At 29.1% G+C, this 15998-nt stretch overlaps 1 protein-coding gene across 9 annotated transcripts in view; it reads right to left on the bottom strand.

Moving 5' to 3' along the window:
• The window catches only part of LOC114131353 (neurobeachin), a 224593-nt gene that overhangs the window by 3526 nt on the left and 205069 nt on the right, over window positions 1-15998 (bottom strand). For all 9 annotated transcript variants that reach the window (XM_050200867.1, XM_050200864.1, XM_050200862.1 and 6 more), the window contains 6 exons: window positions 11392-11509; window positions 2779-2881; window positions 1911-2026; window positions 616-728; window positions 321-461; window positions 112-231 (listed from right to left, as the gene is read on the bottom strand). In XM_050200867.1, the coding sequence (XP_050056824.1) occupies window positions 112-231; window positions 321-461; window positions 616-728; window positions 1911-2026; window positions 2779-2881; window positions 11392-11509 (711 nt within the window). The remainder of the gene's footprint in view (window positions 1-111; window positions 232-320; window positions 462-615; window positions 729-1910; window positions 2027-2778; window positions 2882-11391; window positions 11510-15998) is intronic.

Raw genomic sequence — 15998 nt, forward strand, 5'->3', positions numbered from 1 at the left:
AAAAAAAAACGTAGGTATTTAAGTATTTTATATACATAAGGTATTTCATAATTTGAAATATGATACATCAAAACAGTTATCATATTGTATATATTTGTACACATTACATACCTTAACGTCGGAAGTGTCTCGTTGGCAGTTCTTCCAAGACAGAGCAATCGAAGAAAACAATCGGTTTGGATGATCAAATTTACCACCTTGTAGTGCTAAAAACATTGTGGTGAATGGTTCCTGCACAAATTGACAAAAAGCGGGTTTAAATGATAAATTTTTTATATTGTAAGAAAATAATAATAATAAAAAAAAAAAAATAAACTCACAATTCTGATCAGCCAATTCAGTACAAAAGCCGCAGTCGAATAATGGGTACCATAATGGAATGGCGGAATGCTTTCATTTTCCCAAGAGCCGTACCGTTCTTCAAAGTAAGCTTTGCGGCTGGGATTCAATGCTCCGATGGGCTAAACAAGAATGTTACAATGTATAATTAGGTAATGTTTTTCAAAATTATTTTCTCCTCAGTCAAATAATCTCGGATAATCCAGAATATAATTTACAAAAAATAACGTATAACTGTTATGCATTAAACATAATATATATAATATAAACACGTACTTTTGATAAATCACGGTAATTGGATGGAAGACCGAGGTCCATTTCAGTCGATTCGTAATTGGTAAGGACCCACGGAAAAACTGGATATTGATTCAAATCGTTATAAGTTCGTCCTGAAATTCAAATCAATAATTACTGGCAATCTTTATAAGTAGATACGTTTTATCTACAATAATACAATAGTATTTTTACTGCTTAACGTACACAGGAGGTTCTTATAAAACCAAAATTACATATTTGTATTTGGAGAGATAAAAATGTTTTACAAAAATAAATATAATAAGTATTAATTGTTTTAAAATAGGTTAGATAAAACGATTTCACGAGTCATAAAATAACCATTAACCAAATAGTCAAGTTGTTGAATATTTTCAAAAACTTAGTACATCATGTTAAATACCCAATTTATACGGATTACGATTAAATTGTAATAACACTTAGAGAAATATGACCACGAAGCGTATCTCGTTTACGCACGAATCGTGAGATTGCATAGAAAATATTATAATTCTATATATAAAAACAATGAAAATTGTCAACAATCGCCGCGGAATAAAATACCAACAATATAATATATAATATAGCTTGTTTTACTATAATATATTAATATGACGGAATTTTGTGTTTAAAGCCATTATAGAAGGATGAGTGTGTGGGTGCATTGTAGACACACAGAATATTGTATATAACACACACGATAATGTATATTATAATAGTGTTTGTTCAGGAAATGAACAGTGATGGAGTCGGTGGTCGGAGAGGGTATATTTTGAGTGCGGCGACAAACACGTGACGTTTACACTAATTGGCGCTGTCAGTGATTTGGAGAACCTAAACGGAGACGGGACGTTGAACGATTGCGCCGTGGGGCGGGGAAACCGCACCGACGCGGCGACACAATTTAACCGTCACCGTCAATATCCTACATTATACTCGAGCGACGACGTCTACGGCGTTTCGTCTGCGCGTAAATATGCGCCACGTTTAGAATATTATATCCGCGTATACATGGAAAAAAAAATAGAAATTATTATTAAAATAAAACGTATATAACTCACACGCACGGACACACTATGCACAAACGCGTCCGTAAGCGTAACGATAATAATGTTTAAAAAAGTATATATTATACTTTATAGCTGTGCTCGGTGTCGCGTTACACCGTAAAATATTATTATATTAAATGCGCGTGGGTCGTAAGTACATGGCATAACCTATATATTGAAAGGGCGTGTGCGTGTCGCATACTATTATAATGCCCAAAGTCATATACATATACGCGTGTGTTTACTAACCGGCTATGGTGTTGAGGAACATTAGATATTCAAAGTTGGATATCTCGCGGCGCTGCCACTTTTGAGTCATGTTCGAGTTTCTCATCAACTGCCTGGGAGACATCATGGACGCCCGTCTGAAACATAGCGATCGTCAAACGACGAGGGATAATTAATTTATATCGCAACAGTAGTATTGTAAATAGTAAAATACGTATTATAATATATTGTAGTATTAATACAGTCAACATTACTGTAACGATAAAATAATAGTTTTAGTGACTTATTTAAAATTAATAATATAAGCGGTGAGATAATAAAGGTATGATGTGTATATCATTGTGGTAACATTACAAGTCTATAAAGACAGAGTAAACAACGATAAAACATTGGTTTAATGAGAAATATGAAGATGTATGATTTTTGATTTTCTTGTTCATAAAGGAAACTACTATGTTAGTATTAGTAACTCAGAACATATCATTTGTTTGACATTCTCAGTTTTTATAATGATTTTTTTTTTACACAACATACATTTTACGTCGTTTCTTTTAAAATAAAAATTAAATTTCCGCTTCTAGTATATATAACACTTAAAATAGTTTAAATTAACAGTGCACACATTTTTCCTTATTTAAAAACAGATACATTTGTTTCTATGAGAAGGGGTTGGAAGTGAATCTTATTCACACGAATACTCAGAGGTAGTTTAAAACATAGGATGGAAAACATGTTAATACACTATAAATTGTACTTCATATTATTATTAAATTTTTAAATATTTAAATTGGAAGTTAAATGGATACTTTGAAATAAATAATTAGTTAACATTTTCATTTTTTTTTTTTAAATCAATTAAAAAAATTGAAGTAGAATTTCATTAACTTACCTAGTTTGTGGTAAACCATATTTGATACCAACTCCAACTCTTGGCAATGCCTTGATGACTCGTTTAACTGTATTCTGATCAGGGAATGAAAACATCACAGATGCTAAAAAAATAAAAATAAAATTTTATTTTAATTTATTTTTTTTTTTTTTTTATTTTTTATTTTTTTTTATTTTTATTTTAATTTTATTTTATTTTATGTACATATATTAATCGTACGGTTAATATGTATCAAGTTATATATAATAAAAGCTATACCTATGTATTTAAAAAAATAAACTTTTAAATTGAAATTATTTTTAATCTAAACTTGATCAATATTTATTTTTATTATACATCTGATAATATTTATTTTTTTGTTTGTTTTGAAGTAGATCGTAAGTATTTTACTGAAAACCATAAATTCAACTTTTAAAATACAGATTTAGTTTTAAGTTATAATATACTTATGTCTAATAAAATCAATAATTTAAAAGTTTTTTTTTTACAAATGTTGGCAAATTTACAAATTTCAACATAAAGCTTTCCACTAGAATAGTTGAATTTTATGTTATATCCTTTTTTTGTTTTTTTTTGTTTAATAGTGTTATATACTATAAGATAAGTATAATGCAGTACAGTATAATATATGTAACTACTAAACACGTTAAGGTATAATTTGTATGAATTGTATACAAAACACATTTTAAAGTGCAATTAATTAAAAAAACGTAAAACGTTATATAATAAATTATAACACGTGAAGAAAAATTAACCACGTCCCATTAAAAGTACTAATTTAAGATGCATATATATTATTATAGCAAGACTACGAGTTGCATATGCGACATGCGTGTATATAGTTTATTTTATTAATAGGCACATCAAAAATAACATGGCCATTGAGTGCACATAGCTGGATGAATAAATTACTTTTAAACATAGATTTATTCGGTTCGGTGATTACCATTGGAATATAAAAATAATATTAGTTTAATATAGTGGCAACAGCAATGAGATTTATAGCTGTGTAAATGCATTTTTTTTTTTAATTGTTTTAAATAAAAACCAATAGTATAAAAAAGTATAAACAATAACTGTTATTGACACGGAGGTGATAATATGTAAGTGCATTACAAAATTCAATATATTTAAAAGAGCATAAGAAAAATTACAGTATTACAGGTTATACAAAACACAATAGTTTCACAACCACATCACATCACTCTGTGTATAACTATATAATATAATGAAAATTATAAATAATACACATAGAAATAATGTACGTTTAAACAGGGTAGGTAACAGTGATTTAAAGTTTACCATATGGCTAACACGTGACCGCGGGAGGGGGGGGTGAATACCCTGTATAGTGTACATACAAAACATGTGTATGTAACTCTATATATATACACATATAATGTAATTTTGTTAAATATGTTATATGCATTGGACCAAATCCTTTTAGCCGATTGAAAAGAACACGCGCTTTGCGATTTATATGCCGTAAATAAGAAGAAGAAGAAGAAAAAGAAAAAGAGTGATGGGGTATATGGGACACTGCTGCAGTGTACTACTAGATTAAAGTTCTTGTGTATAGGCGGTCTACATGTATAGTATATATATATATACAAAGATAGAGAGATAGATAGTTCTCGTCCATTTAGCGGTGATATAGAGTTGTTTTAACACAGACGAGGGTGACGTGTACATATAATTCGTTTTCTGCAGCGCGACCCTTTCGAGCGGACTGAAGTGTTGTACCGACGGCGGCGGCATGGTGGTAAAATCCTGTGTTTGAATATATATATTTGTACATACGCGATGCAAGAGTTTCGGGACTCACGAGTAGAGGGTGGTGGCAAATGAGTTTGCCGGCCGTCCTTTAAAATCGAATTAACATTGATCCGGTAGTACCAGCGGCGCCCTTAACAAAACACACCACTCGTACAGTGTAGCCGCCGCCCCTGCAGCCGACGAGAAGGGTCGAAGATAATTTCTCCAATCCGTACGACCCCTAAGCACTTCCGGCCTATTCAAAACGAACGTTTCCTGTTTAAAAACGAACCCCGAAACGCCACACACTCGTAACAATAAATCAGACAGCGCATAAATACGTATACATATATAGGTATAGTATAGAGGTAATAAGTAGGTATATTATGGTAGACACGTATATATAATAGTAGACACGCACGTAGTAAAACATGAATTTTTTGGTAATTTTAAAAAGCATCACGTTTACCGCACATCGCTCATATTTATACATATATAACCGATTATAATAATATATATATTATGGGTAAATTCGATAAGATTATAGATGTAGTTATAACTGCAAGTACAAATGAACTATCGTCAAAAATCAGTAAGTATCAGTAAAATCAGTCAGATATCGTATTATCAGAGATAAAACCGACACACAAAGTTGTACAATTGGTGTTCTACACATTATTGTGTTAAAGATCTATTGGTAGGTTATATGGAAGGATTTCTAAATGGAAATTTAAATCTGGTGAACGAAAAGTGTACAAATATAGCGACCAGCACTGAAATCCTGTTTTTTTATAATTATTTTATTGGAAAATAGGTAATTAGTCAGAAAGCATAAATTAGGAATATGTTTTCAAACTGGAGGTATTTATTTGAAACATTATTGCTTTTGAAATATATTTTGACAGGAAATTATTTACTTGGAAATTTATTCGTTTGAAAATTCAACAGTTACTAAACACTATTTTGGATTCGTATTTATTTAACACGTGTATTATAATCGGAAAAGTATTTGTTTGTAACCGTATACCGGAATCTAATAATATACATATTTCCAGCGAAAATTTTCAATATATACCAGTTAAAAAAACAAATATTTTCATTACCTAGAATATTTTCCAAAGAATTACGTATCCAAGACAATTCGTTTCTGAGTTAACAAATTTCAAACGGGTTACGCTTCAAAAGTAGTATAAGATTTAAAAAAAAAACGTTTTCCACGGGATATTTTTTTAACGAAAATACGGTTTCCAATGAATAAAATTATCTATATTTTTTTATGTAAGTACTACTACTAAATAAACGTACAAATTATGTTAAATATGCGTTGTCTTATAAGCAATTGATCAACAATCGAGTCATAAGTGCTAATTCGTGTTTCTACTGTTGTACATACATTATAATAATATAGACTTCAAGACGGATTACCTACGTATATAAAACCATTCACGGTGATCGATCATCGATGGCGAACAACTGACTGTTTTTCGATACAAGTGAACCGTAAATATACAGATAAAATAATCGTTATAAACAAATTTAACAAATTATATATGTGTTATAGTCGTACCTATTATGATTAGTTATACCTTATAATATTATAGCGAAAAATCACCATAAAACGATACGTTTATAACTCAATATACCAAGTGGTTTTTTTTGAACAAAAATATAACGGATGTGAGTAATATGGATAGTTAATAAATTTAATTATAATGTACACTCGGGTATACTAAATATTTGTTTTAACTCAAAATAATTAATTACTAGTAAGGTGTATGCTGATACACATATTTAGAATTACCCAATCATTAGTGTATCTATATTTAAACGTAATAGTTGCATTGTTGAAAATAATTCATCTAAAAAATTTTCGAAATGTAAACATCGATGTTCGAAATGCACAAACTACATAATAAATATTTTGTAGGATTCATATACATATAGGTACCAACTATATTCAATAGTCTTAAAAACCACATATTTCTGATAAGTTATGGACCAAACAAAATATGATAGATAGTGAAAAAAAAAGTCAGTACGTGGTTTGGTACAGAGCACGGCTGAGCCAATTATATATAACTATTACATGTATAATATACCTATATATATCATACACGCACGAGACGTTTGTATTTTTGCGATGATGATCAGACCTGCAAAGTGTCTTAATTATCTGCCGACTGGATTTATTGCTCAGGCCCATTTGGACCGATGTCATAAAATATAATGTACACGGATCGTGACGTGATCTGGAACTATGGTTTGTATGGACAGACTAAAAAACGTCATTACACGCGGTATTTAATAACACGCGTAGATAATAACGAAAAAAAAATGGAAATGAAAAAAAAAAGTGCGCGGCGCGCGCTAGCTTAATATAATATTTAATGGCGTGATCGTGGTCGCAGTTGCCAGTGTGTATACACACATGTAATAATATATAATAAGAACGAAAAAAGCGATACTATATAGTGTTGGGATGAAATTTGGACCGGCCGTGAGATTTCGAGAGCCGATTGTGTCCGGTTCGGAATCTGTTGCGGGCCGGCTTTGGACGACAGACAAAAGCCGAGCCGACGATGATGACGACGACGGTGCAAGAGTGGTTGAAAAAAAAACAGTTACTACGACGCGACGACGACGACGGCAAGTAGAAAAAAAATATTACATTTATATATATTTTATTGTGTAAAAAAAAAAAAAAACAAAAACCTCAATTGGAATGTCGTCGGGCATACACAGAAACGCCGCAGAGAACTGGTGGCGAGAGCTGATGGTAATAATAATAATATGAGAGAAAAAAATTGTCTCGTTGCGTATATGTATATATATTATGTGTTTGGCTGCTGAAGTGACGTCCGTTATACAAAGTGAACACACTGAAGCACACACTTAGGGCGGGAATGGAATCCGGCAAATCAAATAGTTATACACATAATGTTATATAATCGTTTATTATACCTATAATAACTATATTATTATAAACACAATTTATCGATTCAGATTGTTCTGATACATAACACAATAATGATATTAATGCACATATATAAAAGTATATACTTGAATAGCGCAGTATAATAATATAATCAATTTTGTAATTTATAAATTATTAAAATATAAAATAAATTTATCAACAATTCATACACGTATGGTTCCGGAGAATAAGTCTATAGTCATAATAATTTGTACTTATATATTTAGAACTATATATGCGATCTATATTGGTTTGAGATATTCACTTAGAAGAAGTTGTTTTAAATTGAAATTATATTTATTTTCATTAAATAGCCATAGTCAACAATTATTTATAACGTGATACCTAGTTTTGTTGAAATGTATAAATTCCTCTCATAATTGGAATAAATTGATAATTAAACTTTTATATTTTTTTTTCTAACCCGTTTCAACTTTTCAAATAATCTAACAATTTGAAAAATAAATTATTATTAAAAGAATTTAGAGGGAAAAAAATGGGGACAAATGTTTTAAAACATGCATAAATGGTCAACTATTTATCACATTTAATAGAAAAGGAGAGGAGTGATAGGATGAATATTTAATAAAAACTTGTAGACTCGTTTGTTGATCGCGTCCCGAAAATATTAGTGGCGGGCATAATTCATTTTATGTTTTATATCTTGATTTAAATATTGAAGACCATTTATGTACACAACGATAGCATTGATTTTATGAGAAAAAAAATGTTTAATAATATATTATTATAATTGACTTGATAAATATTAAATATTTGGATCAAACCAGCTAAATGTATGCGAGACTAAGATACATAAATTAAATTTATTTAATTAATATATTATAAAAAATGTACCAAAGGCAGGTTTTTAATTTTTTTAATTAAACGTATTTGTTGAGCACATTTACATTTGACACAAAGAACTTGCTCGTTATTATTATAGTATTATATAATATGATAGTTAATTGATGTGTGAAGACAATTATGAAAAATATCTGATAGCATTCATTATCATATCAAATGATATTATGCTAATGCTAATAACAGTATAAACATTTTTTTGTAACTGATATTGTGTACTTAATTTTTATTACTTATTTCAAAAAAAACCTTTAATTTAATTTAATAATCAATTATTTGAATTTTAATAATACTGTTATAATTGTGTAAAAGCTATAGGTTTCATTTCGAAACGAGAAGATAAAGCATAAAACGGCCGGTGTTTCACGGATAAACTTTAATTAACACCTATACATTATTATAATAACTTATAATATTATATAAACAGAAATACAATTTTTTTTCGCAATTTCATCACATATTAGATACATTTTACTCATATTTTACTCATCACATTAAATATAAAACGAACTGTAAGTGGTTTTGGATTTATGAGAGATAAATTACTAATAATACAACAAACTCGCTCAGGATTCGTTCATTGAACACGTTCCTAAAACGTATATATCTACACAACATATATATACATATATGGTATATACCATAATGTAATCAATTATGTTTTGTGTTCACAAACGGCCGTGGAATTAAAAAAGAAAAAAACCTATGGACTATTCAACTGAAACACTATGTGCAGACCAGATGAAATTTCAATTATTATTATATTACTCGGATGTAGAGTTTATATTTTCTTATGCGCTCCGATTAAAATACTATATAGATACACTAATATGTTATTACCTATATGACGAGGCATGAGGTCCAACGACGATATTATATAATACATATACACAATACACACACATACACACAAGTATATATATATATAGTTATTTCTTTACCTATGAGGAGATTCGTATCGAAACGAGTTTTATTTAGGCGTACACATTATATGGCAGCGATACGATTGTAGCGCGTTAGTCGGCGCGTGCGATGAGTGATGACAGTCACAGTAGTTTTTTCCAGAGACGATATTATACATATTTACGAGTTTATTTTATAGAGGTAGTTAACCAGAAAGGTAAATAGCTGCGAATGTCGTTTCAACGCTTTTTATTTCTGTATAATACACGCGGTTGTAAATCAAACGTTATTTTTCAACGCACGACGACACAAGATATACCTCCTACACGAGATAACTATAAAGAATTCTCCACATGGACAATTTGCACTGCAAACACATTTTTTTTTTTTTTTTATGTATTTAGAATAATATAAAAATATAATGAAAAATTATATTTAAAAGATTAATAGGTTAAACAAGTAACTTTTATGAAACAAACGCTAACAATTTGAAAATTGTGCAGTGTTTTTATTATCCTTATTTTCATAATTATCATACACTACTTCTTTCAATCAAAACCACTGCAAAATTGTTAAACTTTATTTTACTTCCTGTAGTTAGTTGTTCGCTACACATATTGATAAATTTGTATACCTGATTAATTAACTCTTCTCTTAAATAGATACGAGTATTTAATAAAAAAAAAAAAACAAATAATCGTTTTACAAATATTATTATGTTATGACTACCATGATATTAACTGTACAATTTAGCAAATTATCAATTAATGTAAAAAACATATTATAATCTAGGAATTAATATATATTTTTAATACTAAAAGTATATAAATAAATAATAATTCTATCGTAATGAAAATTGCGTGGAACCTGCGTCGGGACTGTCACAGCAGAATGTACGTAATACACAAACCGTATGGGAATTAAATTCCATCCGGTGCGACTTAATAAAAATATATAATCCCAACGGCATATGGAACACGCGTTTATATTAGTATATAATACGTCATATGTACGTTTGATAATATTATAGATGCCTGACTATTATATTTCATTGCGTATACCTACTCGTGGCTACTTTTAGATTTAATGGAACATTATGCATGTCATCCCTACCACCTGTTGTTAACGAGCACATATTATATAAAAAAACTAAGTTAATAATAGTAGAATATGGGTATACTTATACTCGGAGACTTCTAATACGCGGGACTGGTACATCGAAACTAACAGCAGTGTGGGTACTTGACTTTTTATAACACAACGACCAACGAAATACTACGTAAATGAAATCGATAAGAGACGTTAAAGTCTCTATGGGACTACAATGCCCCACTACGGAGTGAAATTATTAAATATAAATACTATACAATTTACTACCACACACATATACACATATATTATATATCACCCCCAAAATTCAAAATCTGTTTTGTAATTTTTAAATATACTTAAAGACTAGACCATATTATTTTCAAATTCATAAAATTGTTCTTGTAATTATAAAGGAGTATATTGTGGAGATACAAACTTTTGTTTTTCAAACGACAGCTCCTTTTTTCTAGAGTAAATTATTTAGCGGACAATAGATATTAGATTTATAATAAGAATAATAGGTTTGAGAAATTTAGGGGCTATATTGACTTTGCAGCGTTAGTAATATTAATACTTTACCATAATTTGCAATTTGTAAAAATGGTGTAAGTATAATAAATCATAATAAATCTATAATATTACATCTATTTTATATTTTTAAAAGACCATTTCGATATTTTTAAGGACTATTAGCCTTAGTTTAAATACTTTAATAGATGAGAAACTACTTGTTTAGATTTTTAATTAGGTACATACAACTATCAAAAAAACTTGAGGATTAGGTAAATAATTTATAGTAAAAAAGAAGGATTCTCATTTGAAAAATATAAGTATCGATTATATACATACTACTACAGAACCTTTAAGTAGTACAAAGAAAATCAAGCATTTGAACATATGATCATTGAGTACTACATTTGAAACTTCCAAAAATCAAGCAGAATACGATAAGTATACATACTACTACATTACGTAGGTACTAGATAATAATACAGTGTAAATATGTAGTATATTTAACGGGTACTTACTTCGACTAGCCATAAATATTTCAATAGCGATGTTCTGCAATAAGTACCGACGGGAGAATATAGCCCTGATTTCCGAAAAATACCATTTTCCATGTAAATGATCGCAGTATTTCAATACCTGTGAACAAAAATTATATTTAATATATTATTGAAATATTACTCCAGTAAAACTTAACTATACTTATTATTTAGTCAATATTACTGCTTAGAACAAGAATTATTATTTTTGAGACTATTATTGAAAACTAAAATAATTTTCAAACTATTTATGTTATTGTATTGCAGTAAACAAAAACCAATTAATCAATGTACCTATATAGAAAAATATTATAATTCCGTTTTTATTATTCAAAGTTTTCAATATTTACAACAACGATATATCTATACCTTTATACTACATACGACTTACGAGTTGTGACTATATATTTTTTGATAGTATCTATATAAAATATTATATTATAATTTAGACTCGATAACGACGAATGATAAATATTACAGTGTTTGGCGTCTATTTAAGCTCACGCAACCGAATACATTTCGTGATTAACGCAAATTAACTGTATAATAATCGGGTAAACGATCGTTTTTCGCTAATGTCGGTACATTACGTGTCATTAAGATTTTTATCTATATAAATATATTATAATGTTATTATTATATTAAATTTAAGTATTTAGCCGTTAACTCACCGATGGAATAATATTCTTCTATTTGTCTGACAATAATATACGTACCAAACTTGGCGATGGTTGAGTAAGTAGTTATAATGAATATAGACAATACTTTCCGAAAATACTTGATGACCGTAATTATACATTCAGATAATCACAGAACAACGACGAAACTGTACGAATCATATGGCAATGTATATAAGCACACACTCGAAAATATAAAATATTACATGAGTTCGAAGCTCATCGTAAGTCAGTGGCGTAAAGTCACGTATAAGCAATATTTTTTTTTATTGAGTCAGAATGATATGTTATTTTAAATAATTTTAAAAAGATAGATATAAAATCGAATAATTATGTACATGGTACAAATTGCTGCGAAAGTGTAGCGTCATAAATGGAATAAATATTGAACGTATTAGGCACCCTTAAAATGAGTAAACTGTGCTAACTATAATATCGTTTTTTTTTTATTTTCACTGTACCTAAAATTTTCCCGCGGATTTTACGCCCATAATGCGATTTATTTAAAAGCGTTATTATACTTATATAATCATCGTACATCATAATAACATATTATCATACGGTCGAAAATCCATATAATGTGCACGTTTCGTCGGTCTCTCAGCTCTCTTATACGATTATGGCATAGCCACTGATAGGGGCGCGGCACGGTAGTGTTTGCGTTCATTGTTTGTACATAATATAATATTATAATATACATAACACACACGTACATGAACACATACGCGTAATATATACGAATGTACAGTGCACATAAACATCCAGTGAATGTTATTAAATTAAGTTTCGTAAATTATATATTGGGGTCGTACCCCTTGCACGCGCGTTTATTTTACTGCGATTTGTCGTCAATGTCCCCTACTGCGCTATATAATATGTATGTATAGTATAATGTGTATACAAACTGCAGCGCGTGATCTGCATCCATCGGTCATATTAAAGTTTCGAGTGTGAGGTGACGAGATAAGTGACGAGGACCATGCCGCCGACTATGATGCAAGAATTATAAGAATTAAAATACAAACAAAAACTGTTATAACATGATGGTAACTATATATAGGTAGATGTTGATATTTAGATCAAATGTATATTTTAGATTTTAGCCAAAAGATAATAAATGTATTAGCATCGTAAAATATTGTGTGTGTTTTATGTCTGAAGACACTTTTCCTAAAAGAAGAAATGCTCTGATCATCTGCAATTTTGATAGAATAGTTTCATCAAATTGGATCTAAATTGGTATTTTTTGGCGTCACAATCGAACATGTTCACTACTTTTTAAAATAATCAGAAAAAAGAGCAGTTATCTATTCCTTTTAACATATTATATTATTATACACAACATCTATTTTAAAAACGCGAAAAAATATTGATTAACACGTGTCTTCCAGGCTTGTTTAGTTTGACAAGAACTTAAATATAATTAGCCCTGCAATTGACTGCACTATTAGTCTCCAGTTACTATTCGTAACACGTTTTTACTCCCTTCTGGATTGTCGTAGCTAAAATTTACAGATATTTACAACTTTTGTATGTTAAGCTTTTTATGTAGAAATGATTAATCAGAATATCTAGAGTCGAGTAATGGGTACAAAGCGTTAGAATTCTACTATCAGTCGTGTCATGCACTCGTGCTATCATGTTTGTTTGAAATTTAACTTATTGCCGCTACTGAGTATTATATACTTATTATTTACAACATTTTTGCAGATCGATTTGATGTCTTGTATATTTATTTTCAAATATATGCATGTAATAACTATTATTATACGTATAATATTGGTAATAAAATACTATTTTATAATTTTATATAATTGAACACTACTCGGAAATTGCCGCTCTGATCTACGAGTATTATGTACCTATTACGCATAATTTAAAAACATAATTTAATTTATTCCTGGTAAAAATGATAAAACTAAAAAAAAAATTGTCAAATTACGAGTACGCAGCGTTGAAGAAAGTCCACAATATTCATTTTCACTTTTAAATATAATTATAGGTACGTAGGTTACATAAATTTTTATAATAAATATTTGTCATATTATACTCGGGGGAATCAATATAAGTTATAAGATGCAAAACTGTCAAATGTTCGTGACGAATACGATTATAATAGGTACTGCGGCAAATATATTTTTCAGAAATTATTACCCATACGAAGACGTCATATTATAATATGCTATAGTTAGCCAGCTAGGTGTATCATGTTATTTTGATTCTTATGTCCACTTAAAGTCATTATCTGTATAATATCATATTTTAATTGTTATAACGATAAAATAAAAATAATTACGACGTGCTGCCAACCATATAACATTCTGTAGTTATATGCGCATACATCGTGAGTCAGAATAACGAACTGGCAAGAGATATTAATACACGTGGTTATAATATATACAATATACATATATACCTATACCAACAGATGATATTATTATAAAATTAAAAGGAAATAATAATATACAAAACACACTAAGACTACAGGTCGCGAGTATTCGGATTTCAAGCCGATCCAGAAACACGGAGTCGTTAAAATCGGAATTTATGGCTACGATATAATGTACGCCGTCTTATATTTTAACAGTTGTTGGTATATAATATGGCCATAGTATTATACACGGCGTTATATATTATGCACATAGGTACATTTAAATAAAAGCGTATAATATGTGTGTGTATGACGTGTGTTTAAATAATGATGAGGTAAATGAAACGCGAAATTAAATTTAAATGGTCAATTATTTTTTGAGCTTATTATAAAACAGTGAAAAATACTAAAATAAACTCATACCGTCTTTTTGTATTCATTAACTTCGTTTAAAGATCAAATAAATTGTAAAAGGTATCTGCAAATAAATTAAGGAATATACACGCACGTTTAATTTCGATAATTAAACAAAAATGTAATTGGTTGTACGATCACTAAAAATAAATCATTTGTTGAGTATTGTAATTTTGGGGTTTTGTCGATTCCATCGTTTCAATATCAATTCCGTCGAATTTCTTTATGTTGATTCCGGCGACTATTTATAAATACAGCTAATTAATGTATCATATTAAAGAGAGTACTTTTTTTTCTATTTTTTTTTTTTTAATAAAAACAATTCAAACATTCTCTTTCACAACGAAAAATATAACATAATTATACATATTATTATACTATGGCAAAAAAAGAAAAAATAATTAAATTCAACATAAAATTTGTTAAAACAGTAAAATAATATAATTAAAATACCTAGTAAATGGTTTTTTACAAAATATTTTTAAAATTAAAATTGTTAGTTAATTGTAGTGTTAAGTCAATTTATTTTTTTTAAGTAGTGGTTTATGCCAGTTTTACATAAGTTAATCTATTGAATTTTATTATGAAATTAAATACTACATTCCTTAGTACATTTTAGTTTTTTTTTTATTTAAATCAAACAAACGTATACTTATAAACACATCATTATTTCCAGTGTTTTAAATATATATATATATATATATATTTTGATAATCAATTGTTATAGCTATTGAGTTTCTAAGCGGGACTTCTTGTAGACCAGAAATTATATGATATATATATTATTTTTTTTTTTTTTTGAAGGGATGGATAATTAACTTATAAAAGCGTCTGCGCACATTTTTTTATTTGGATACTTTTGAATTTAATAGGTATGTTTAAAATTAAAGTGACGAAAACGTATGTATATATATACATCATCCGTATAAAAATCGTACATAATTAGAGTGCAGACTATGAGAGTAAAATAAACAAGTCCGCAGTCGTTCTCGATGTGAAATATTATATCTGCTGCACAGCACGTGTTTTTAATAGGACGAACCTCCCCAGTAATTTATTAGGGATGTTGTGTCTAGGCGATGACAATTCCCCGGTGGCCTGCCGCCACGGACAGTGATGGTCGCCGG

The sequence above is a fragment of the Aphis gossypii genome, chromosome 2 (assembly GCF_020184175.1).
Source record: "Aphis gossypii isolate Hap1 chromosome 2, ASM2018417v2, whole genome shotgun sequence".
Lineage (NCBI taxonomy): Eukaryota > Metazoa > Arthropoda > Insecta > Hemiptera > Aphididae > Aphis > Aphis gossypii.